The sequence below is a fragment of the Haematobia irritans genome, chromosome 5, assembly GCF_050003625.1.
Source record: "Haematobia irritans isolate KBUSLIRL chromosome 5, ASM5000362v1, whole genome shotgun sequence".
In the NCBI taxonomy this organism is placed as follows: domain Eukaryota; kingdom Metazoa; phylum Arthropoda; class Insecta; order Diptera; family Muscidae; genus Haematobia; species Haematobia irritans.
Window position 1 is genome coordinate 97,120,710 of NC_134401.1, and position 27,507 is coordinate 97,148,216.

Below are 27,507 nucleotides of genomic sequence, written 5' to 3' on the forward strand. Positions count from 1 at the left end.
TCAAATCTGGGGATCGGTTTATATGGGGGCTATATTATTATGAACAGATTTGGACCAATTTTTGCATGGTCATTAGAAAACATATACTAACACCACGTACCAAATTTCAGTCAGATCGGATGAAATTTGCTTCTCTTAGAGGCTCCACAAGCCAAATCAGGGGCTCGGTTTATATGGGGGCTATATATAATTATAGACCGATGTGGACCAATTTTTGCATGGTTGTTAGAGATCATATGCTGACACTATGTACCAAATTTCAGCCGGATCGGATGAAATTTGCTTCTCTTAGAGGCTCCGCAAGCCAAATCGGAGGATATATAATTATGGACCGATGTGGATCAATTTTTGCATGGTTGTTAGAGATCACATGCTGACACATGTACCAAATTTCAGCCGGATCGGATGAAATGTGCATCTCTTAGAGGATCCGCAAGCCAAATCTGGGAACGGTTTATGTGGGGGCTATATATAATTATGGATTGATGTGGACCAATTTTTGCATGGTTGTTAGAGATCATATGCTGAACCGTATACCAAATTTCAGCCGGATCGGATGAAATTTGCTTCTCTTAAAGGCTCCGCATGCCAAATCGGGGGATGGGTTTATATGGGGGCTATATATAATTATGGACCGATGTGGACCAATTTTTGCATGGTTGTTAGAGATCATATGCTGACATCATGTACCAAATTTCAGCCGGATCGGATGAAATTTGCTTCTCTTAGAGGATCCGCAAGCCAAATTTGGGGGTCCCTTTATATGGGGGCTATACGTAAAAGTGAACCGATATGGCCCATCCGACCTGCATCAATAACAACTACTTGTGCCAAGTTTCAAGTCCATAGCTGTTTTCGTTCGGAAGTTAGCGTGATTTCAACAGACGGACGGACGGACGGGCATGCTCAGATCGACTCAGAATTTCACCACGACCCAGAATAAAGGGTGATTTGTTAAGAGCTTGATAACTTTTTTTTTTAAAAAACGCATAAAATTTGCAAAATCTCATCGGTTCTTTATTTGAAACGTTAGATTGGTCCATGACATTTACTTTTTGAAGATAATTTCATTTAAATGTTGACCGCGGCTGCGTCTTAGGTGGTCCATTCGGAAAGTCCAATTTTGGGCAACTTTTTCGAGCATTTCGGCCGGAATAGCCCGAATTTCTTCGGAAATGTTGTCTTCCAAAGCTGGAATAGTTGCTGGCTTATTTCTGTAGACTTTAGACTTGACGTAGCCCCACAAAAAATAGTCTAAAGGCGTCAAATCGCATGATCTTGGTGGCCAACTTACCGGTCCATTTCTTGAGATGAATTGTTCTCCGAAGTTTTCCCTCAAAATGGCCATAGAATCGCGAGCTGTGTGGCATGTAGCGCCATCTTGTTGAAACCACATATCAACCAAGTTCAGTTCTTCCATTTTTGGCAACAAAAAGTTTGTTAGCATCGAACGATAGCGATCGCCATTCACCGTAACGTTGCATCTTTGAAAAAATACGGTCCAATGATTCCACCAGCGTACAAACCACACCAAACAGTGCATTTTTCGGGATGCATGGGCAGTTCTTGAACGGCTTCTGGTTGCTCTTCACTCCAAATGCGGCAATTTTGCTTATTTACGTAGCCATTCAACCAGAAATGAGCCTCATCGCTGAACAAAATTTGTCGATAAAAAAGCGGATTTTCTGCCACTGATTTTGGTAATAAAATTCAATGATTTGCAAGCGTTGCTCGTTAGTAAGTCTATTCATGATGAAATGTCAAAGCATACTGAGCATCTTTCTCTTTGACACCATGTCTGAAATCCCACGTGATCTGTCAAATACTAATGCATGAAAATCCTAACCTCAAAAGAATCACCCTTTATATATACTATATGGGGTCTTAGAGCAATATTTCGATGTGTTACAAACGGAATGACAAAGTTAATATACCTCCATCCTATGGTGGAGGGTATAAAAAACAAGTATATACGGCCGTAAGTTCGGCCAGGCCGAAGCTTATGTACCCTCCATTATGGATTGCGTAGAAACTTCTTCTAAACACTGCCATCCACAATCGAATTACTTAAGTTGCGGTAATGCTTGCCGATGGCAAGGTATCTTAAAACCTCCTAACACCATCTTCTAAATTTTCTACAGAAATAAAATTTTAACAAAATTTTCTATGAAATAAAATTTTCACAAAATTTTCTATAGAAATAAAAATTTTGACAAAATTTTCTATAGAAAGAAAATTTTGACAAAAATTTCTACAGAAATAAAATTTTAACAAAATTTTCTTTAGAAATAAACTTTTGACAAAATATTCTATAGAAATAAAATCTTGGTAGATTATTTTTGGCTCGAGTGGCAACCATGATTATGAACCAAATAAAATTTGAACAAAATTTTCTATAGAAATAAAATTTTGACAAAATTTTCTATAGAAATAAAATTTTGACAATTATGAAAATTTTATTATGAACCGAATAAAATTTTAACAAAATTTTGGTAGATTATTTTTGGCTCTAGTGGCAACCATGATTATGAACCGATATGGACCAATTTTTGTGTGATTGGACCAATTTTGGTATGGTTGTTAGCGACCATATACTAACACCACGTTCCTAATTTGAACCGGATCGGATGAATTTTGCTCCTCTAAGAGGCTCCGGAGGTCAAATCTGGAGAATGTTTTATATGGGGGCTATATATAATTATGAACCGATGTGGACCAATTTTTGCATGGTTGTTAGAGACCATATAACAATATCATGTACCAAATTTCAGCCGGATCGGATGCAATTTGCTTATCTTTGAGGCTTCGCAAGCCAAATCTGGAGATCGGTTTATATGGGGTCTATATATAATTATGAACAGATGTGGACCAATTTTTGCATGGTTATTAAAGACCATATACCAACACCATGTACCAAATTTCAGGCGGATCGGATGAAATTTGCTTCTCTTTGAGGCTCTGCAACCCAAATCTGGGGATCGGTTTATATGGGGTCTATATATAATTATGGGCCGATGTGGACCAATGTTTGCATGGTTATTAAGGACCATATACCAATACCATGTACCAAATTTCAGTCGGATCGGATGAAATTTGCTTCTCTTTGAGGCTCCTCAAGCCAAATCTGGGGATCGGTTTATATGGGGGCTATATATAATTATGGACCGGTGTGGACCAATTTTTGCATGGTTGTTAGAGACCATATACCAACACCATATACCAAATTTCAGCCGGATCGGATGAAATATGGTTCTGTTAGAGGCTCCACAAGCCAAATCTGGGGTCCCTTTATATGGGGGCTATACGTAAAAGTTAACCGATATGGCCCATTTGCAATACCATCCGACCTACCTCAATAACAACTACTTGTGCCAAGTTTCAAGTTTATAGCTTGTTTCGTCGGAGACTGACGGACGGACGGACATGCTCAGATCGACTCAGAATTTCACGTAGACCCAGAACATATACTATATGGGGTCTTAGAGCAATATTTCGATGTGTTACAAAGGGAATGGCAAAGTTAATATACCTCCATCCTATGGTGGAGGGTATATAAAAATGCAATTTTCGATTAGTAGTAATCGTTTTTGGTTTCTAATTTTCTAAAAAATTCAATGTGTTACAAATGGAATGAAAATCCCAATTATGGTTATATAGTTGACGTGTGATTGGAAATACGAAAATACTTTTTTCGATAATAGAATTGTAAGCGCTTACCAATTTTTAACTAAATGTTGTAATGAGCGTTCATACGACCATAGATGTGCTAAAGAAAGCCTTCCCATAAAAGTTGACTTAGCGGAATTTAAGAGAATATTTTTTCTGAAGGCCTTTTCAAATGCGTTCAACAACTTTTTGTCCGCCACTGCATTGTTATTTCATGTAGTAAATTAATATGCATTATCTTTGGTTAGACGCAACATTCTCCTCCGTATGAACTTTATATTTATTTAAGTTTGAGATTTTCCGCATGGTTACACGCTGCGGGTAGATTTTCATTACATAATTAGTGTGAGCAAAATTTTCCAAATTATCTGCACAAAGAACATTTTCTAAGACATATTTCTTAAGTTATCCCATAACAAATACTCAATGGTATAGCAAAACTAAATTTAACAAAACTAAATTCAAATAGTTTAGCGGATGAGTTTGTATCCATGGTTATTTTGAAGCAAACGTGATCTTAGGATCATAGGAGAGTGGTTAAAAGTTATGGTTAAATTTTATTTATAGTGATTAGTTTATTTATGCTGTTACATTTATAATGCGTAAATTTATGAGATTATTTTGGAAGCTTATTATTAGATGAGATTAATTCTGAACTTCTAAACGTTTTATCAAATGTGGCTTACATTGAAAACAAAACCTTATCAGGTTCCAAAGGTTTTTTTCTTTGCTCTAATGATTTTGATATTGATGAAGAGACTAAGACGCGGAGAATTCCAGTAAGGATGCATTTAAAGCACAATTCTTTTTTAACTTTGAATTTTTAATACTTGTTGCAAAGTTATTTAAAACAAGTATATAAGGACTTAAGTTCGGCCGGGCCCAATCCTAAATACCCACCACCATGAATCAAAAAATATAATTCTTTGGGGTATATATTAACTTAAAAAAAGTCCGATTAAATACGTATATCATTCAGTTTGACAAAATTTTATATAGAAATAAAATTGTTGTTGTTTTTGATTTCAGCTTAAAACCATGCATTGACTAAACTACAAGTGTAGCTTAACCAACAGAGGAAAATAATGTTTGTCAAATTTATTTGGGCAAAGCCCTATAGACTGCAAGATGGTTGGATTGACGCACGTTTCGGAATTACCACATTCCTCATCAGCATCCTCTACTTGCAGCAAAACTATCAAAAAATTATCAGAATAAATTCAGGCAGTTTATTAAACCCAACAATGAATCACACTTGAACCTTAGAAAAAAAATTTGTCGAAAATTTCTATCGAAATAAAATTTTGACAATTTTGACAGAAATAAAATGTCCACAAAATTTTCTATAGAAATAAATTTTGACAAAATTTGCTATATAAATAAAATTTAACAAAATTTTCTATAGAAATAAAATGTCAACAAAATGTTCTATCGAAATAAAATTTTGACAAAGTTTTCTATAGAAATAAATTTTGACAATTTTGACAGAAATAAAATGTCCACAAAATTTTCTATAGAAATAAACTTTTGACAAAATTTTCTATAGAAATAAATTTTGACAAAATTTGCTATATAAATAAAATTTAACAAAATTTTCTATAGAAATAAAATGTCAACAAAATTTTCTATCGAAATAAAATTTTGACAAAATTTTCTTTAGAAATAAATTTTGACAAAATTTTCTATAGAAATAAATTTTGACAAAATTTTCTATAGAAATAAATTTTGACAAAATTTTCTATAGAAATAAATTTTGAAAAAATTTTCTATATAAATAAAATTTAACAAAATTTTCTATAGAAATAAAATGTCAACAAAATTTTCTATCGAAATAAAATTTTGACAAAATTTTCTATAGAAATAAATTTTGACAAAATTTTCTATAGAAATAAATTTTGACAAAATTTTCTATATAAATAAAATTTAAAAAAATGTTCTATAGAAATAAAATGTAGACAAAATATTCTATAAAAATAAAATTTTGACAAAATTTTCTATCTATATATATAAAATTCAATTTATGTTTGTTTGTTTGTTTGTTTGTATGAACCGAGTTGGCTCCGAAACGGCTGAACCGATTTACTTGAAACTTTCAGAGATCATAAGGGACGTTCATGTGGTGAAAATAGGGTACCTCATTTTTTGACACCTGGTCGCGGAGGGGGACCTCCCCTTTGTCGGACTTTTTGAAAATTGGACCAAAGTTGACCGATTTGCTTGAAATTTTCATTGAAGGTTGGGGTTGGCAACTAGACAAAAATCCGCTACATTATTTTTCGATATTTGGTCGGGGAGGGGGGCGACCCCTTTGCACGACTTTTTTTAAAGTACAGGGAGACATCCGCTTCTCTTAAGTACATACAGAGAAACAATTAAACTTTACCGAGTTACTTGAAATTTACAGAGGACTGGGGAGAGATCGTAACCTCTGTCAACCGTAATAGTTGATACCTGATTTTGTGATTTTTGGACGGAAGAGAGGCCGCCCCTTTAGGCTTGTAATTTGCTTGACATTTTCTGGGACGTTTACAAAAGATACGCTTTTCGACATTTGGTCGGGGAGGAGGTCCTCCTCTAAAACTGCAAAAAAAAAATGGCTCTATTAACCATGTTCCTTAATCTATATCTGTCCATAAAGCTCGAAAAATAATTGTATAATTAGATATAATGCATTTGGACGTCAATTGCCTGTTTCGGTATCAGGCTAACATGAAATATAAAAAAATTTAAGTTTTCTTGAAATTTACAAAGGAAGCGGGGGAAAATGTTATAAATGTAGAGGCAACCTTCATTGCCCCACACTTGAAGGAAAGTTTCAAGAATTTTCAGGGGAGGTTTGGGGTGCTATTCACTACGGTGTTTGTCGATATTGTATCGGGGAAAGTGACGTCCCTTTAAAACAATAGAGCAAAAATTAAACATCTCCGATCTACTTGAAATTTACAGGGAACGTGGGAGGAGGTGATGAAATTTATACATGATTTTTAAATTAATATATGATTTTTCGATATCTGGTTGGGGAAGGGGAAAATTGAAATAAACTTTGTCGATTTACTTCGATAGAATTTATAGGGACCATTGAGTAGTTGCGAAATTAATATAGGGTACGTGATAGTCCGATATCAGGTCAGAGTGGAGCGAAGGTGGGTAGAGAGTTCCCTTTTGTCGGTTTTTTCTCTTAAATTGAAAGTGGAGGGTTGTCCGTAAATGGGAACTCGGTATATAATTTTATGATTTTTCACAGGCTTCTTTCTTCCAGACTTATTAGTAAAGAGAGGGTTCCCTTTTGTCCGTTTTTTTTTTTTTTTTTTCTTAAGTTGAAAGTAGAGGGTTGTCCGTAAATGGGAACTCGGTACATAATTTTATGATTTTTGCACAGGCTTCTGCCAGACTTCTTTTTAGTAAAGAACTTAAATTTACATGAAATTGGCAGCCAACGTAGAGGGTGCATTATTTTCCAACATTTTAGCAAATGTTAATGTGGTAAAATTTTTTACTACTTTTGCCTTTTCCGATTTATTGGATGGGAAACAGTAATTCTTTGTATGTTATTATAATATAACGCTTAATTTTCAGATATGTTGAGGAGAAGGATACCTTTCCTTGACAAACCACACTTAAAATTCACAAGAAATATAGAAGAAGGTACACCCTGCCGTATTTGTACCTATAAACGAAAAATCAAGTAGTCCGATTTGTTTAAAAGAATTCAAATCTTTTCGAATTTGTTTTCAGCACGAAGGATATAGTTGACTAAGTTAACGCAAAATGTTCCTCCAAATACGCTTCGGAAGGCGCAGCGAAGCGGGCCGGGTTACGCTAGTTTTCTATAAAAATAAAATTTTGACAAAAATTTCTATAGATATAAAATTTTGGTAGATTATTTTTGGCTCGAGTGGCAACCATGAATACGAACCGATATGGACTATTGTTTGTGTGATTGCGGATCGGCTATATATAACTATAGCCCGATATGGACCAATTTTGGCATGGTTGTTAGCGATCATATACTAGCGCAATGTACCGAATTTCAACCGAATCGGTGAATTTTGTTCCTCCAAGAGGTCAAATTTGGGGATCGGTTTGTATGGGGGCTATATCTAATTATGGACCGATATGAAAAAATTTTTGCATGGTTGTTAGAGACATTATACTAACACCTCGTACCAAATTTCAAACGGATCGGATAAATTTTGTTCCTCCAAGAGGTTCCGGAGGTCAAATTTGGGGATCGGTTTGTATGGGGGCTATATATAATTATGGACCGATATGAACCAATTTTTGCATGGTTGTTAGAGACAATATACTAACACCACGTACCAAATTTCAACCGGATCGTATACATTTTGCTCCTCCAAGGGGCTCCAGAGGTCAAATCTGGGGATCGGTTTATATGGGGGCTATATATAATTATGGACCGATATGGACCAATTTTGGCGTGGCAGTTAAAGACCATATACTTACACCACTTACCAAATTTCAACCGGATCGGATGAGTTTTGCTGCACTAAGAGCCTCCGGATTTCAAATCTAAGACTGTAATTTTTTATTTATTTAAGCTAAACTTTTTTATTTATTAAATTGTATTTATTAAATACAAATTAATTATGTGTATTAAATAAATAAAAACTTAATTAAAACAAATAAGTTTTCTGAGCGTTTGAGGTTATTTAAACATTTGACCATATATGATTACAATGTAATCGTTTAGGAACCATTGCTCAATGGTTTCGTTTTACTACCACAACTCAAATAATTAAACAACTAGTTCTGATACGGTGAATCAGTAATCGAAACGGGTGCAATTCATACTCGCGTAGGACATGTCCATGTTAAATTCGCCAATCAAACCCATTGAACGTAATCAGAAGCAGAACTACTACACTTTACTCGATGTGTGGCTACATTCTGGAGCAAAGCTCAAGAATCGATCAAGAATAATATTTTTTTTATTGAGAATTCATCGATGGAAAATGTTCTTTTATTCAATTATAAGAAGCTCTCACAACTTTTCTCAATGGAATTTAATATTTCGATATTATAAAAAAATAATAACAGTAAAGGCTTCGAAAACATAAATATGCAATTTCAATTAATTCAATGGAGAACAAAATAAGTTTTTTTTTGTTTTGATTTTTCTTTTGTATTGTTTTGTTTTCATTTCTGCTATGCCCATTTTTTTTATTAATTTTAGGATATTGCATCCAAGAGCCATGAAATTTTTGCAACAGTTACGATGTAGCTGTAAGGGCGGTTGGTTTGGGTGGTAAATATGGGCCCGGTGGATGGTCTGTGGACAATGGTGTGGGTGAATGCAACATGTGATACATTGTCCCAGATAATCATAGAGCGTAAAATACATGGTCTCTCTCTCTCTCTCTTACACTCATGTTCTCTCTCCCACTCACATGGCATTGCAGAGCAAACTTATTAGAGTGAAAAAAAAACGAGTACATGAGTGAAAGTCTATAAAAAGTAAAGAGTATGATTTTTCTTTAAGGATGAGCATGGTATTCGTGCTTTTGCTTTTGCTTTTTAGCTTTTTAGAGTACAGCCAAAGCTTGGACCAATTATATAGAAGCTTTAATGGTATCTTCAAAGCTTTTGAAAGTTTATTAACAACCATTTTAGAAGTATGATTTTTAGAATATTATTTTTTTTTAAATATCTGAGCTTTCAACCATGAAAGCATGTAAGCTTACAAGTTTTGGAATGTTGGCTGATTTGTATCATGTTTTTGAACCACTATTTTCAGTGTACAAAACTTTGGAGGATTTTCTGTAATATAACGTAAAAGCTCTTGCTGTAAAATACATTTAAAGGTAACTTTATGTTTAATATAAAGTAAAGATGGCATCACAGTAACAACCGACCGTTAATATGAAATTCCATAGATAGACTTTTTAGCGTGAGTAAAGCAATTAAAGAGCTTCATCAATTTTTTTCTGGTCAAAAATTAGTCCGGATGTAAAAAATGAAAGGATTTTCATTGTTTTTTTTTTTCATGTGGGGAAATTGGGTAAATATTTTCGCCAAAAAACATCTAGGAAAGTCTAAACTCGGGCTGGATCGATATAAATTGTCATATTTATTTATGTGTGCTAAAAAGATCTTAATTTCACATTTAATGCTAAGTATGCTGTATATTTCAAATTTAAGGCAATAACGGTCCTATGTTTAATAAATAAAATAACGATATAAATATCCATCACAGTATGAGCAGATACCAACAGTCTTCAGTTTATGTATTTATAGACAAGTAAAGAAAATTTAAAGTCGGTCGGGGCTAATTCTATTATACCCTTCAACACATTGTGAACCAAAATTATTGATACCATCTCAAATCCTTTAAATTTGCTGCGAGCTATATAAAGGTATATATTGCCTGCATGAATTTGAATATGAACCGATTTAGACAAAATTGTATACACTTTTACAAAATCTATGTACTTAAAATTTAAATCTAACGTTATGGGACGAAACAAACTTTCAGTAAAACCCAAAAAAGGAAAGTCCGAAGTCGGGCGGGGCTGACTATAACATGCCCTGCAAAACTTTGTATTGAGATCTACATTTCATTAAAATCTCAAATCCTTCAAAGTTGTTGAGTGTTTTATATAAAGGTTTATGTTCCCATTAACCAATATTTAAAATTGACCCGATTTGGACAATATTTTGTCACACTTCTACAAAATCTTGGGCACAGCTAATGCCTTGGGCATAGTGTGGCGCCGGGTATAAATATAAAAAATATTTAGAATTTTTTAGGCAATTTCGCAAAAATGCATTTATGATTCATCAGTCGATAAATATGTATTTGATGTATAGGAAAATTTGAGTCATTTTTCCAAGTTTTCGTCTTAGTAGTGAGTATCAGTGAGCATCAGTAAGAAATAAAATTTTGACAAAATTTTCTATAGAAATAAAATGTTGAAAAAAATTTCTATAGAAATAAAATTTTGACAAAATTTTCTATAGAAATTAAATTTTGACAAAATTTTCTATGGAAATTTATTTTGACAAAATTTTCTATAGAAATTAAATTTTGACAAAATTTTTTATAGAAATAAAATTTTGAAAAAGTTTTCTATAGAAATAAAATGTTGAAAAAATTTTTTATAGAAATTTATTTTGACAAAATTTTCTATAGAAATAAAATTTTGACAAAATTTTCTATAGAAATAAACAAACAAAATAGAAACAAAATTTTCTATAGAAATTTATTTTAACAAAATTTTCTATAGAAATAAAATTTTGACAAAATTTTTTACAGAAATAAAATTTTGACAAAATTTTCTATAGAAATAAAATTTTAACAAAATTTTCTATAGAAATAAAATGTTAACAAAATTTTCTATAGAAATAAAATTTTAACAAAATTTTCTATAGAAGTAAAACTTCATAAAATTTTATACAGAAATAAAATTTTGACAAACTTTTTTATAGAAATAAAATTTTGACAAACTTTTTTATATAAATAAAATTTTGACAATAATTCATATAGAAATAACATTTTGACAAAATTTTCTATAGAAATTTATTTTTGACAAAATTTTCTATAGAAATTAAATTTTGACAAAACTTTCTATAGAAATAAGATGTTAATAAAATTTTTTATAGAAATAAAATTTTGACAATATTTTCTATAGAAAGTAAAACTTGATAAAATTTTATACAGAAATAAAATTTTGACAAACTTTTTCATAGAAATAAAATTTTGAAAAATTTTCTATAGAAATAAAATTTTGACAAAATTGTCTATAGAAATCAAATTTTGTCAAGATTTTCTATAGAAATTTATTTTGACAAAACTAGCTAAGAAATAAAATTTTCGATGGGAATAAAATTTTGACAAAATTTTCTATAGAAATTTATTTTAACAAAATTTTCTATAGAAATTAAATTTTGACAAAATTTTCTATAGAAATTAAATTTTGACAAAATTTTCTATAGAAATAAAATGTTAATAAAATTTTGTATAAAAATAAAATTTTGACTAAATTTTCTATAGAAATAAAATTTTGAGAAAATTTTCTATGGAAATAAAATTTTGACAAAATTTTCTTAGAAATAAAATTTTGACAAAATTTTCGATAGAAATAAAATTTTGAGAAAATTTTCTATAGAAATAAAATTTTAACAAAATTTTCTATAGAAATAAAATTTTGACAAAATTTTCTATAGAAATAACATTTTACAAAATTTTCTCTAGAAATAAAATGTTGACAAAATTTTCAATAGAAATAAAATTTTGACAAAATTTTCTATAGAAATAAAATTGTGACAAAATTTTCAAATCAAATTTTGACAAACTTTTTTATAGAAAAAAAAATTTGACAAGATATTCTATAGAAATAAAATGTTGACCAAATTTTCTATAGAAATAAAATTTTGGCAAAATTTTCTATAGAAATAAAATTTTGACAAAAATTTATACAGAAATAAAATTTTGACAAAGTTTTCTATAGAAATAAAATTTTGAAAAATTTTCTATAGAAATAAAATTTTGACAAAATTGTCTATAGAAATCAAATTTTGTCAAGATTTTCTATAGAAATTTATTTTGACAAAACTAGCTATTGAAATAAAATTTTCGATGGGAATAAAATTTTGACAAAATTTTCTATAGAAATTTATTTTGACAAAATTTTCTATAGAAATTAAATTTTGACAAAATTTTCTATAGAAATAAAATGTTAATAAAATTTTGTATAAAAATAAAATTTTGACTAAATTTTCTATAGAAATAAAATTTTGAGAAAATTTTCTATGGAAATAAAATTTTGACAAAATTTTCTATAGAAATAAAATTTTGAGAAAATTTTCGATAGAAATAAAATTTTGAGAAAATTTTCTATAGAAATAAAATTTTGAGAAAATTTTCTATAGAAATAACATTTTGACAAAATTTTCTCTAGAAATAAAATTTTGACAAAATTTTCTCTAGAAATAAAATTTTGATAAAATTTTCTATAGAAATAAATTGTTAATAAAATTTTTTATAGAAATAAAATTTTGACTAAATTTTCTACAGAAATAAAATGTTGACAAAATTTTCAATAGAAATACATATTTGAAAAAGTTATCTATACAAAATGTTGGGTTTAATGCCTGAATTTATTCTGATAATTGGTTGATAGTTTTGCTGCAAGTAGAAGATGCTGATGAGGAATGTGGTAATTCCGAAACGTGCGTCCATCCAACCATCTTGCAGTCTATAGGGCTTTGCCCAAATAAATTTGACAAACATTATTTTCCTCTGTTGGTTAAGCTACACTTGTAGTTTGGTCAATATATGGTCTTAAGCTGCAATAAAAACAACAACAACGCTTAGAGATTAAAACCAACAATAACAAAACAAAACGAATGGGAAATAAATTTTTGACAAAATTCTTTATAGAAATAAATATTATATAGAAATAAAAATATAGAAATAAAATTTTCTGTAGAAAAAAATTTTGACAAAATTTTCTATAGAAATAAAATTTTGACAAAATTTTCTATGGAAATAAAATGTTGCCAAAATTTTCTATAAAAAAAAATTTTTGACAAAATTTTCAATAAAAAAAATGTTGACAAAATTTTCTATAGAAATAACATTTTGACAAAATTTTTTATAGAAATAAAATTTTGAAAAAAATTATCAATAGATAAAAAATTTTGAAAAAATTTTCTATAGAAAGAAAACTTTAAAATTTTTTCTATAGAAATAAAATTTTGCAAAATTTTCTATAGGAATAAAAAATTTTTCGCAATTTTCTATAGAAATAAAATGTTTCACAATTTTCTATAGAAATAAAATTTTTCAAAGTTTTCTAAATAAAATTTTTCTAGAAATAAAATGTTGTCGACATTTTCTCTAGAAATAAAATTTTGACAACATTTTCTATAGAAATAAAATTTTGACAAACTTTTCTATAGAAATAAAATTTTGACAAAATTTTCAATAGAAATAAAATTTTGACAAAATTTTCTATCGAAATAAAATTTTGACAAAATTTTCGATAGAAATAATATTTTGACAAAATTCGAAATATTTCAAATAAATTGTTATGGTGGTGGGCATTAAAATGGATCGATTCAGCCCTTCTGCAAGTCTAACATTCTAAGAAACATAAAATGATCTCCGTAATTGGAAGTTGGTTTTAATTTACAGTCATACCGTACATTGATCGAATGAACAACGCAATGGAAACTAATTTGCGTAAAAACTTGTATAGTTACAAAAAAGTGTTTTTAAAAATCTAGTTTAGCCGGAGTCGGAGTCGAGCAAAGTCTTCAGACTCCGACTCCACAGCCCTGGTTTCGTTACCACCAGAAGGCCTTCAAATTTCTATGGAGCTACACAATCGTACACAAGTTTACTAACCGTATGTAAAGAGTAAAGAATGTGAAGAGTTTTTATTTTCTTTAAACAATAAAATATAATAAATTATGCCTATTTCTGCTTTAGGTTTACTAAATTAATTTCAAAAACGAGGTATTTGTTAATTTTTAAGTAAATTTTTTTGATGTAAACAAGAAACATGTTTATTTATGTTTTGTGTAAGACTGTGTATATCAATGGATACATAGTTTGTATAGTTAGACCTTTAAAGTTTGTATAGTTTGTTTGTAAGTTTGTATAGTTAGACCTTTAAATTAGTGGAAGTTAAATAACAAAAAATATACAGAAAATGTTCAAATCACTTTTTTGGTATTTCTGACGGACGGCAACGAACCGAAGGAAGTATACGCTGGTAACCCATATAAAGGAGCATCCTCCAGCGAAAAGCCCATGGGCGTAGGACGTCTGTGAAAAGAGACACAAACCATCAGGGATTTTTGTCTTGGCTAAAAAGATCTTAACTTCACACTCTTTCTACGAATCCGGTAGAGAAAAATTGTTGGCTGAAATCGTATAAGAGCATATAACATAGGAGCAAAGATGTAACCTCCATCTTAATTTGGAATGAGTCAGCACATATAGAGAGAAAAATATTCAGAATTAAAATGAGAAATCTGTGATAAAAAACCAAAGCTAACTTGAACCAGAATTTGAATACCGAAGATTTTCATTCACAATTAAATTATTTGGGTTCTGGTTATAGCCGCAAATTATAAGGTATTTTGACACGTCTTAACATTGTTGCCAGCAAATAAAAAAAATTGGAACCTCTTCCTAAGTCACTACTTTTAAAGTACTTCCAAACCGCTTTTCTTGAGATGGACTTTATTTTCTCTTCACAAGAAGTTCTTTTGAAGCGAGGTATAAAAATCTTTTGTTTTATCAATAAATTCAAATTATCTGAATTTTACGGTGTATAAAACACAGCAAGGGCAACTAAAATAATAGAAATTTCTAAAAAAAAAAATTGGAAAAGTTTACCGATCCATTTCTCGGCTAATTTTGGGAGAAAAGTCGAATATAATAAAAAACATTTTTTTAATATTTTTCCCTAATTTGCCTAAGTCAAATCTGAAATGCTGGTCCAAAGAAAAAATGTTCATTGTTTTTTTGCCAATGAAAATAATTTCTTCGTGAGTGTACGTGAGTAACGAATTTTGGAAAAATACGCTCACGAAAATAATTTTGCTCACACACATAAAACATTTACAAGTTGATTTAATTTTTTTTTGGGATCTTAAATGTATGCTAGACCCATCATCACGTAAATCTTCTTTAGTATACTCTGAACACTTTGTGGCTGATAATATATATAAGAGAGGCAAGGCAGTTAATCCCTCGGTTTTAGAAACTTATACAAACTTGAATTTTCAACGCACTATCAATTACCCTAGTGTTCGCTACCAAAGTGATTGGCGGTGGGTTTCAAAAAATTCATAAAAGTAAGAATATCTTCTACATAAGGAATATTTTTTATTTAACTAAAGAAAAATCATTATACTTAAGAAAACTAAATTATTTGTTCCCTGTATGGAAAAGAGTAGTTTTATAAAATAATGATAATTTTTCATTATTGTTAAGAAGTTCATTTGCCATTTTATATATTATAGAAATACAATAATTAGAAAGACCATCAAAAATTTATTAAACATATTTTTATGCTGAAATAAAATTTATATAAATTATGTAACAAATATTTTAGAAAATATCAAGTATATTAAAATTAATAACTCTCGATATATAAATAATTTATTTTATTTTGTATTAGACTTATAGTATGAGAATTTTATTAAAATCCTGTACCATTGGCTACAGAAGCCATCCGTTAATATAAATATATTTTTTATTATTATTGGAACTATAATGTATATTAATGTAATTCATGATTTTTTTATATGTATAGCCATTGTATATATATTTTTTTAATTTTTACTTATACAGCATTTTGAAGAAAGGCAAAAAAACTATATTTTAAGTAAACAAAACTGCATTTGAATTTGCAATAAAGAACGTAGAAAGTAGAAAAATTAACACAAAGAAAAAATAATGTTGAGAAAAAAGGTAAGATAAACGTATTTTTTTTTTTTTTTGGTATTTTGTTTTGTAAAATGTACTTACATTTCTTTTCGAAATCTAAAATTTGTTGGTTGATTTTTGAGATTTTTTGTTTGGTTTGGTTTTGATTGGTTATTGGTATTTTTTTAAAGTTGTTTTGCAAGATATTTTATCAAGCGTTTTTTTTGGGATTTGTATTTATTTTTTTTTGTGGTTTTGAAAATCACGTTTGTTGTTGTTGTTGTGGTACGGAATATAAAATAAAAACAAAAAAGAAGTAAATAACAACAAACACGAAATTAGACACTTAAAAGAATTAAGTTTGTTTTGTATTTTGTATACATTTTTTTTTGTTGGATTATTTTATTTATTTGATTTTTTTTTTGGTTTTTGTTTTGAGATGATGTAGAAAGAGTGGCTGGATAGTGAAGTGGTACAATAAAATGTCTTCAATGTACAATGAACCAGAATAACAAACGAATTAACCAAGTAACGCAACGAAAGTAAAGCAGAAGAAATTAAGCATCTTGCAAATTGCATGCACAGTGGGGGGTATGAATATTTGTAAGATATTAAAATGTTATCATAACACCAAACCATATTTGGAGTTTGTGTATATTGGGTGCCATCGTTATAGGAATTTCATATGCAAAGACATTCGAAATCATCCACTGAGCAGCTACCAAATTGTAGGTCCCATGGGCGGTTACTGATGTTACAAAATACGACAATAATCAAGGGTTGGGCGCTAATAATTAGTCGATGTGCAGGTAGACTCTACGGATGGAAATGAGAATCAACAGGTTTTTTTTATAAGTTAAAATAGTCCACTATTTCATATTCAAAAAATTCGAAAAATCTGACTTTCGAATTTTGTCAACATTCCGACTTTTTTCCAAAATTGTAAAAGTCGATATTTTTCACATTTTAAAAAAGTTAAAAATTCGATTTTTGATTTTTTGCTTATTGATTCGTCGTTGACGTCTCAATTTTTATACCCTCCACCATAGAATGGGGGGTATATTAGCTTTGTCATTACGTTTATAACACATCGAAATATTGCTCTAAGACCCCCATAAAGTATATATATTCTGGGCCGTGGTGAAATTCTGAGTCGATTTAAGCATGTCCGTCCGTCCTTCCGAATGAAACTAACTATCGACTTGAAACTTGGCATAAGTAGTTGTTATTGATGTAGGTCGGATAGTATTGCAAATGGGCCATATTTGACCACTTTTACGTATAGGTCCCATATAAACCGACCCCCAGTTTTGGCTTGCGGAGCCTCCTTGAGGAGCCAAATTCATTCGATCCGGTTGAAATTTGGTACGTGGTGTTAGTATATGGTCTCTAACAACTGTGCACAAATTGGTCCATATCGGTTCATAATTATATATAGCCGCACTGGTCCCCAGATTTGACCTCCGGAGCCTTTTGGAGGACCAAAATTAATCCGATCCGGTTGAAATTTATTACGTGGTGTAAGCAAATGGTCTTTAACAACTATGCAAAAATTGGTTCATATCGGTTCATAATTATATATAGACCCCCATATAAACCGGTCTTCAGATTTGACCTCCGGAGCCTCATGGATGAGCAAAATTCATCCGATTCGGTTGAAATTATGTACGTGGTATTAATATATGGCCTCTAACAACCATGCAGGAATTGGTCCATATCGGTCCATAATAGTATGTATCCCCCATATAAACCGATCCCTAGATTTGATCTCCGGAGCCTTTTGGAGAAGCAAAATTCATCCGATCCGGTTGAAATTTGATGCATGGTATTAGTATATGGTTTTTAACAACCATGCCAAAATTGGTCCATATCGGTCTTAATTATATAGGAGCAAAATTCATCCGATCCGGTTGAACTTTGGTACGTGGTGAAATTTGGTATATTGGGCTAGTACATGGCCGCTAACAACCATACAAAAATTGGTCCATATCGGTCTACAGTTATATATAGCCGATCCTCATAAATTATCTACCAAGATTTTATTTCTATAGAAAATTTTGTTAAAATTTTTTACTATACAAAAATTTGTCAAGATTTTATTTCTATAGAAAATTTTGTCAAAATTCTATTTCTATCGAAAATTTTTTCAAAATTCTATTTCTATAGAAAATTTTGTCAAAAGTTTATTGCTATGGAAAATTTTGTCAAAATTTTATTTGTATAGAAAATTTTGTCAAAATTTTATTTCAATAGAAAATTTGTCCAAATTTTATTTCTGTAGAAAATTTTGTCAAAATTTTATTTCTATAGAAAATTTGTCAAAATTTTATTTCTATAGAAACTTTGTCAAACTGAATTATTTAGGTATTTAATCGGTCTGTTTTTGTTTAATATATACCCCGTATGGACTAACTTACAATTGAGAAGCCAAAAAGTAAATTCATCGGCTTTTGATAGTGATCAAAATAGAAAATTCGACATTTAAAGTAAAAATCCAAAACTTCCAATTTGGTTTTGGGTTGAGCAGGGAAAGTGATGTTTATTAAATACATTATTAGGACGATAATCGTGACTTCAAAAGTAGACTTTTTCATAATCGCAATAGTTGAATTTTTGAAGAGTTAAAATATCGATATTTTCGATAATCGACAAGTCGACATTTTTGTCTAGAAGGCTCAATTAGTCTATGTGAGATTCAAATACGAATAATCGACTTTTGATGTTTTCGTAAAATTACTTTTGACGACTTTTGCGTTCGCCAGAATGGAATATTAAATGTAAAATTCGAATTTGAGATGAACAGGGAATGTAAGGTGGAAACTTGACGGGACATCAAACTTCTCAGTAATTGCGAAATTATTGAAATGTCGATGTCACGTTGCTGGGTGGTTTCAAGAACGATTTAGGACCATTAAATTTTTGAAAACAAGCCAATCACCTCGGTTTGTTTTCAAGTCGCTTTGATACGAATTTGCTAAACTTTAGCACGACACTGTTGCAGCTATTCAAATAGCACATAGCGACTACATTAAGATCACGTACATGGATACATACATTGACCAGACAACTGGAAGACCACCAATCCATCCAGTGGATCAAAACGGATAAAAAGAATTTTGCAAAAACAGTTTTTGTTGAGATTTGGAACGTCGATTTTTCGATTAATGAAGAGTCGAATTTTAAGAATAAACAGCACGTTCCCAAAATAAGCAGCACGTTCCCAATTCTACGCTGAAAAAAAAAAATTTTTTTTTGACTTAATTTTAAAGATTTTGCAACCTAAATTTAAGGTTATGCAATTTATATAAGAATTCTTTTCATTAAATTTAGGACACAAATCTTGGAAATTTGTGTCCCTCCATTAAATGCGTATGTCTTTAAACTAAGAAAAACTTTCCTTAAAAACAAGAAAAACATTTTTGATCTTTAAATTTAAGATAGAACAAATATATACGGCCGTAAGTTCGGCCAGGTCGAATCTTATGTACCCTCCACCATGGATTGCGTAGAAACTTCTACGAAAGACTGTCTTCCACAATCGAATTACTTGGGTTGTGGTATCTTAAAACTTCTTAACATCGTTTTATGTGGCATCACAATGGACTGAATAGTCTAAGTGAGCCTGATACATCGGGCTGCCACCTAACCTAAACCTAAACCTAACATCGTTTTCTAAATTGTGACTTAGTCTATAAGTGGTAGGTTAGGTTAGGTTAGGTTATGTGGCAGCCCGATGTATCAGGCTCACTTAGACTATTCAGTCCATTGTGATACCACAGTGGTGAACTTCTCTCTTATCACTGAGTGCTGCCCGATTCCATGTTAAACTCAATGACAAGGGACCTCCTTTTTATAGCCGAGTCCGAACGGCGTTCCACATTCTAGTGAAACCACTTAGAGAAGCTTTGAAACCCTCAGAAATGTCACCAGCATTACTGAGGTGGGATAATCCACCGCTGAAAAACTTTTTGGTGTTCGGTCGTAGCAGGAATCGAACCCACGACCTTGTGTATGCAAGGCGGGCATGCTAACCATTGCACCACGGTGGCTCCCGTCTATAAGTGGTAGAGAGCTAGAATTGAAATATGGGGGTCGCTTATATGGGGCTATATACAATTATGAACTTGATATGGATCAACTTTATGTGATTGGGGATCGGTTTATATGGGGCTATATATAGTTATGGACTGATATGAACCAATTCCTTGTTGGAAAACATATACTAACATCACGTACCAAATTTCAACCGTATCGGATGAATTTTGCTCTTTCAAGAGGCTCCGAAGGTCAAATCTGGGGATCAGTTTATATGGGGGATATATATAATTATGGACCGATTTCGACCAATTTTTGAGTGGGTGTTTGAGGCCATATATTAACACCACATACCAAATTTCAAATGAATCAGATGAATTTTGGTCTTCCAAGAGGCTCCGGTTTATATGGGGGCTATATATAATTATGAACCGATAAGGACCATTTTTTGCATAGTTGTTAGAGACCATATACTTACACCATGTAGGGAGCCACCGTGGTGCAATGGTTAGCATGCCCGCCTTGCATACACAAGGTCGTGGGTTCGATTCCTGCTACGACCGAACACCAAAAAAGTTTTTCGGCGGTGGATTATCCCACCTCAGTAATGCTGGTGACATTTCTGAGGGTTTCAAAGCTTCTCTAAGTGGTTTCACTGGAATGTGGAACGCCGTTCGGACTCGGCTATAAAAAGGAGGTCCCTTGTCATTGAGCTTAACATGGAATCGGGCAGCACTCAGTGATAAGAGAGAAGTTCACCACTGTGGTATCACAATGGACTGAATAGTCTAAGTGAGCCTGATACATCGGGCTGCCACATAACCTAACCTAACCTAACCTACACCATGTACCAATTTTTAGCTGGATCGGATGAAATTTGCTTCTCTTAGAGGCTCCGCAAACCAAATCGGGGAATCGGTTTATATGGGGGCTATATATAATTATTGACCAATGTGGACCAATTTTTGCATGGGTGTTTGAGGCCATATATTAACACCGCTTACCAAATTTCAACTGAATCAGATGAATTTTGGTCTTCCAAGGGGCTCCGGAGTTCAAATCTGGGGATCGGTTTATATGGGGCTATATATAATTATGGACTGATAAGAATCAATTCCTGCATGGTTGTTGGATACCATATACTAACATCATGTACCAAATTTCAACTGAATCAGATGCATTTTGGTCTTCCAAGAGGCTCGGAGGTAAAATCTGGTGATCGGTTTATGTGCGGGCTATATATAATTATGGACCGATATGGAACATTTTTTGCATGGTCATTAGAGACCATATACTTACACCATGTACCAAATTTCAGCCGGATCGGATGAAATTTGCTTCTCTTAGAGGCTCCACAAGCCAAATCGGGGGATCGGTTTATATGGGGGCTATATATAATTAAGGACCGATGTGGACTAATTTTTGCATATTTGTTAGAAACCATACACTTACACCATGTACCAAATTTTAGCTGGATCGGATGAAATTAGCTTCTCTTAGAGGCTCCGCAAGCCAAATCGGGGGATCGGTTTATAAGGGGGCTATAATAATTATGGACCGATGTGGACCAATTTTTGCATGATTGTTAGGGATCATATGCTGACACCATGTACTAAATTTCAGCCGGATGGGATGAAATTTGCTTCTCTTAGAATGCCCGCAAGCCAAATTTGGGGGTTCGTTTATATGGGAGCTATATGTAAAAGAGGAACGATATGACCCATTTGCAATACCATCCGACCTACATGAATAACAACTACTTGTGCCAAGTTTCAAGTCGATAGCTTGTTTCGTTCGGAAGTTAGCGTGATTACAACAGACGAACGGACGGACATGCTCAGATCGACTCAGAATTTCACCACGACCCAAGATATATATACTTTATGGGGTCTTAGAGCAATATTTCGATGTGTTACAAATGGAATGACAAAGTTAACCCTCTAATGCCCAAGCCCGCCTTTAGGCGGTCTTCATTTAATAAGGAAGCTTTTATTAAAACACACCTTAAGAGAACAAAAATGAGTAAAATAAAAAGAAAACTTAGTTAAGACTGTTCGAGAGGCTTTGCAGCATATACTGAATTTTACCGTATACATTTTTCTTGTTTAGTTTTCTTGCTTTCGTGTCGTTAACATTGAAAATTTAATCATCTGGCAAAAAAATTGGGGCATTAGAGGGTTAATATACCCCCATCCTATGGTGGAGGGTATAAAAACTTCAAATATAGGCTAAGAGGATTTCGTATCTTTGATTTAATTTGTTCTTTTTCTTTAAGAATTAAGAAAAAAGAGTTAAAATTCGATAAATGAGATCTGTATTTTAATTTTATTGATCCTAGATTTAAGGTAGGTAAGTCTTTATTTTAAGGAAATTTATGAATCAATATCAAAATCCTTATGAGAAGGTCAAAATCGTTCGATCCATACAAACGTGTTTTGACGTTTCGATTTTTTGTTAGAGATCAGTTATCGATTTTTGTCACTGTTGAGTGACAGTTTGTCAAAACACAAATTGACGAATGTGAAGATTAGAAAAAACGACTTGAATTTTTCAAAAATCGATTAGTTTTCGACTTTTGTATCCGTAGTAAAAATCGACCATGTGATTAATGGTTAGAAATTAAACAAAGACTGGCCATTGTTGACTACTCTCAATCCAGGATAAAAGGATAAGAATTGAAAATTGGCCACTGCAGGGTAGTCTGCACAAAATTTGAGACATATTACACCTATCTATTGCAATATTTCGAAAAGGTTTCTGCATTAGTTTGCGATAGTCGGCGCAATATTAATCTAGTGATATCAATTGAAAAAGTGGACTCCCGAAAGTGCTGCGAACGTGACTATTTTCTGTAATGAATGTCCAAACAATAATACGATGGCCATTGAATGGGGTCGCGTAGCACATTTCCAAAAATGAATTTAATGTTATGACTTTTTCTCAAAAATATTCTACAATTCACCCCACTGTGCAAGATTGTAAACGGCACTTTAGCTTGAATAAAAACATAGACGTTTGTTTCATTTTCACATTTCATTCAGTTAACAGAAGTGGATATTTAAAAAAAAAGTAAATCTGCTGGACATGACATAAAAATATAAATTTTAATTATTTTTTTTTTAATTGATTTTTTTGTAAGCAGCCAAGGGAAAATCATAAAGCATAGCTTTCTTATTGTATAGATTGGATAAAATTGACTCCATAATATAAAATGTTCCATTTTTTTGTTTCGATTTACAAATGAAAACAAAGTCGATACATAAATATATTAAACCAAATATGTTAACAAGAAAAAAAAAATAATTAATAAAAAATATAAAAAATAAAAATATATTGAGATAGCATGATTCTATGGCCAATACAATTGAAAGATAGTTTCACACATAAAAAAACAAACAGAAATGGTTATACGAAATAAATTTGGAATGTTGCATTTTAAGTTTTCCCGTTTTTGTACTTACCCATATCATCGATGATTGGCGCCATACGTAGCGTTATACCGACTAACATGAGGCACATGAGCAATAATAAGCACGCTGTGGCTATTATAGTCCAGCGGGCACGTTGTGGCAAGTCATCAGGATCGATTACCTTATTGTTGATGGCATCATGGTTGCGGGGGGAAAAAAATTACAAAGAAAATATGCTCATATTAACATGGGCGAAAGTGATTACATTTCGTTTGTATTTCGTTTGTGAAATTACCTTGACTTCTTGGGTTTCTAAGTCTTGTACAAGAATTTTTGGTTTTTTATGACGATGACGTTTTTTGTGACGATGATGTCTGAAAATTAAAAAATAAATGTGTTATATTTATTTCTCGACTCTGAAAATAAAATAGAATAACAATTTTTCAATTTAATTAGGACCTAAATTCAAATAATTTTTGTGATTATGGGTCCATAAAAGTGGTCCCTCTACAAGAAATATTTCAATAGAATAAGCTTAGATACACCTTTTGAAATATAAGGAAAGACAGGCTTTAGGATTTAAATCGGTTAAAAAATGTGGTGGAAAATCTCACTTTCACATCCATTTTCAACTTTCACATTCCATTTTCATTTTTTTAATTTACTTGAGATTTCACAAGAATTTAATCCAAATAAATTGATCGTTTACAGATTTACGGACTTCTCCATACACAGAAAACAGTCAGTTGTAAAATTTATGCTAAAACAAGTAAGGAAAGTCTAAAGTCGGGCGGGGCCGACTATATTATACCCTGCACCACTTTGTAGACCTAAATTTTCGATACCATATCATATCCGTCAAATGTGTTGGGTGCTATATTTAAAGATATGTCACAAATACATACATTTAAATATCACTCGATTTGGACAGAATTTGATAGACTTTTACAAAATCTATAGACTCAAAATTTAAGTTGGCTAATGCACTAGGGTGGAACACAATTTTAGTAAAAAACAAGTAAGTAAAGTCTAAAGTCGGGCGGGGACGACTATATTATACCCTTCACCCCTATGTAGGCCAAAATTTGTGTTACCATCTCAACTACTTCACATTTGCTGGAAGCTATATAAAGGAGACAATTTTTTTACCTCTACAAAATCCCTATAATTAAAATTTAAATCGGCTAACGCTATCCAGTTTATTGGAGCAAACTTCCATTGAAAATGGGTTTAAAATGTGTAACAGTCTACCATATTTCCTCAACTCTGGTGTACGTATATATGCACGCAGAGAAGAAACATGATTGTCACAATCATATTCGAAGAGCAAAATAATATGATAGGAGCTATTTTTGCGGCGACCATGTAACATTTTAACCTGCAACCATGTTGGCTCAGTGAACATGGTTCTAAGAAAAATGTAATTGTCCTCATCTAAAATGTTATTATATTGATAAAAAGAATTTTGTTTGAATGAAAAGACAATGGTCACGATTTAAAATGTTATGGTATTCATTAAAAATGTTTTTCCTCTAGTTAAAAGAACATGGTTACAACCTAAAATGTTTTGATCTTTATGAAAAAACTTTTTTCATCGTCGAAAAAAGGACGCCACTTGAGAAAAGAAAACACAAAATTAACTTTATTTGTTTGTTTTTATTTATTTATAAACTAATTCATTGTTTATTTGTATTTATAATGCCGTTCAAGCAAACATCATATATTTTTACACACTCTATTTTATTTCAATTTCAACAATAAGTAATTATTCCATATTTACATCGTGCGCATCAAATGTACAAACGCAGACATCATGTAACTTCAAATAAAAATAAATGATCCATATAGCAAAATGCAGAACAAACAAGTATATACGGCCGTAAGTTCGGCCAGGCCGAAGCTTATGTACCCTCCATCATGGATTGCGTAGAAACTTCTTCTAAACACTGCCATCCACAATGGAATTACTTAAGTTGCGGTAACGCTTGCCGATGGCAAGGTATCTTAAAACCTCCTAACACCATCTTCTAAATTGTATGTAAGTCCATACGAGGTATATATTAAATCAAAAAAGATCGATCCAATACGTATATAATTCAGTTTGACAAAGTAGACATAAAATTTTGACAAAATTTTCTACAGAAATAAAATTTTAACAAAATTTTCTATAGAAATAAAATTTTCACAAAATTTTCTATAGAAAAAAAATTTTGATAAAATTTTTTTTAGAGAAAATTTTGACAAAAATTTCTACAGAAATAAAATTTTAACAAAATTTTCTATAGAAATAAACTTTTGACAAAATTTTCTATAGAAATAAAATCTTTTCTATAGAAATAAAATCTTGATAAATTTTGACTATGATGAAAATTTTATTATGAACCGAATAAAATTTTAACAAAATTTTTTCTAGAAATAAAATTATGACAAAATTTTCTATAGAAATACAATTTTGACAAAATTTTCTGTAGAAATAAAATTTGGTAGATTATTTTTGGCTCTAGTGGCAACCATGATTATGAACCGATATGGACCAATTTTTGTGTGATTGGACCAATTTTGGTATGGTTGTTAGCGACCATATACTAACACCACGTTCCTAATTTGAACCGGATCGGATGAATTTTGCTCCTCCAAGAGACTCCGGAGGTCAAATCTGGAGAACGTTTTATATGGGGGCTATATATAATTATGGACCGATATGGACCAATTCTGGCACGGTGGTTAAAGATCATATACAAACACCATGTTCCAAATTACAACCGGATTGGATGAAATTTGCTTCTCTTGGAGACTTCGCAAGCCAAATCTGGGGATCTGTTTATATGGGGGCTATATATAATTATGGACCGATGTGGACAAATTTTTGAACGGTTGTTTGAGACCATATACCAATACCATGTAGCAAATTTCAGCCGGATCGGATGCAATTTGCTTCTCTTAGAGGCTCCACAAGCCAAATCTGGAGATGGGTTTATATGGGGTCTATATATAATTATGGACCGATGTGGACCAATTTTTGCATGGTTGTTAGAGACCATATACCAACATCATGTACCAAATTTCAGATAGATCGGATGAAATTTGCTTCTCTTTGAGGCTCCGCAAGCCAAATCTTGGGATCGGTTTATATGGGGGCTATATATAATTATGGACCGATGTGGACCAATTTTTGCATGATTGTTAGAGACCATATACCAACACCATGTACCAAATTTCAGACGGATTGGATGAAATATGCTTCTCTTAGAGGCTCCACAAGCCAAATCTGGGGATCGGTTTATATGGGGCTATATATAATTAAGGACCGATATGGACCAATTTTTGCATGGTTGTTAGAGACCATATACAAACACCATATACCAAATTTCAGCCGGATCGGATGAAACATGCTTCCGTTAGAGGCTCCACAAGCCAAATCTGAGGGTCCCTTTATATGGGGGCTATACGTAAAAGTGGACCGATATGGCCCATTTTCAATACCATCCGACCTACATCGATAGCAACTACTTGTGCCAAGTTTCAAGTCGATAGCTTGTTTCGTTCGGAAGTTAGCGTGATTTCAACAGACGGACGGACGGACGGACGGACGGACATGCTTAGATCGACTCAGAATTTCACCACGACCCAGATATATATACTCTATGGGGTCTTAGAGCAATATTTCGATGTGTTACAAACGGAATGACAAAGTAAATATATATAAATCCTATGATGGAAGGTATAAAAACAGGTACATTTTTTCAATTACACTTTCCTTTTTAGTGTTCACATAAAACCACGTGCCACTTCTGAATAAACAAATTAACACAAAACACAGTAAATCCGTATTCTCCGTCCATTCAAAGAAACAATCAACACACGACTGACGCGCAAAATGAAAATCGTGTGTACCTGCTCAATGTTTTTATAAAATTCTATTCGCTGCAAACAAGTTAAAAAATTAAATGGTCACGAAAAAAATATAAATGGTCTTTATGGCCATGTAATGGT

The 27,507-nt window shown here is 31.8% G+C and overlaps 1 protein-coding gene across 1 annotated transcript in view; it reads right to left on the reverse strand.

Moving 5' to 3' along the window:
• Positions 1 to 9,395: 9,395 nt before the first annotated feature.
• LOC142237745 (uncharacterized) overlaps positions 9,396 to 27,507 on the reverse strand; it is a 55,004-nt gene continuing 36,892 nt past the window's right edge. The window contains exons 4-6 of the mRNA XM_075309139.1: positions 23,810 to 23,888; positions 23,566 to 23,695; positions 9,396 to 9,469 (exon numbers count right to left, since the gene is read on the reverse strand). Coding sequence (XP_075165254.1) covers positions 9,396 to 9,469; positions 23,566 to 23,695; positions 23,810 to 23,888 — 283 coding nt within the window. The remainder of the gene's footprint in view (positions 9,470 to 23,565; positions 23,696 to 23,809; positions 23,889 to 27,507) is intronic.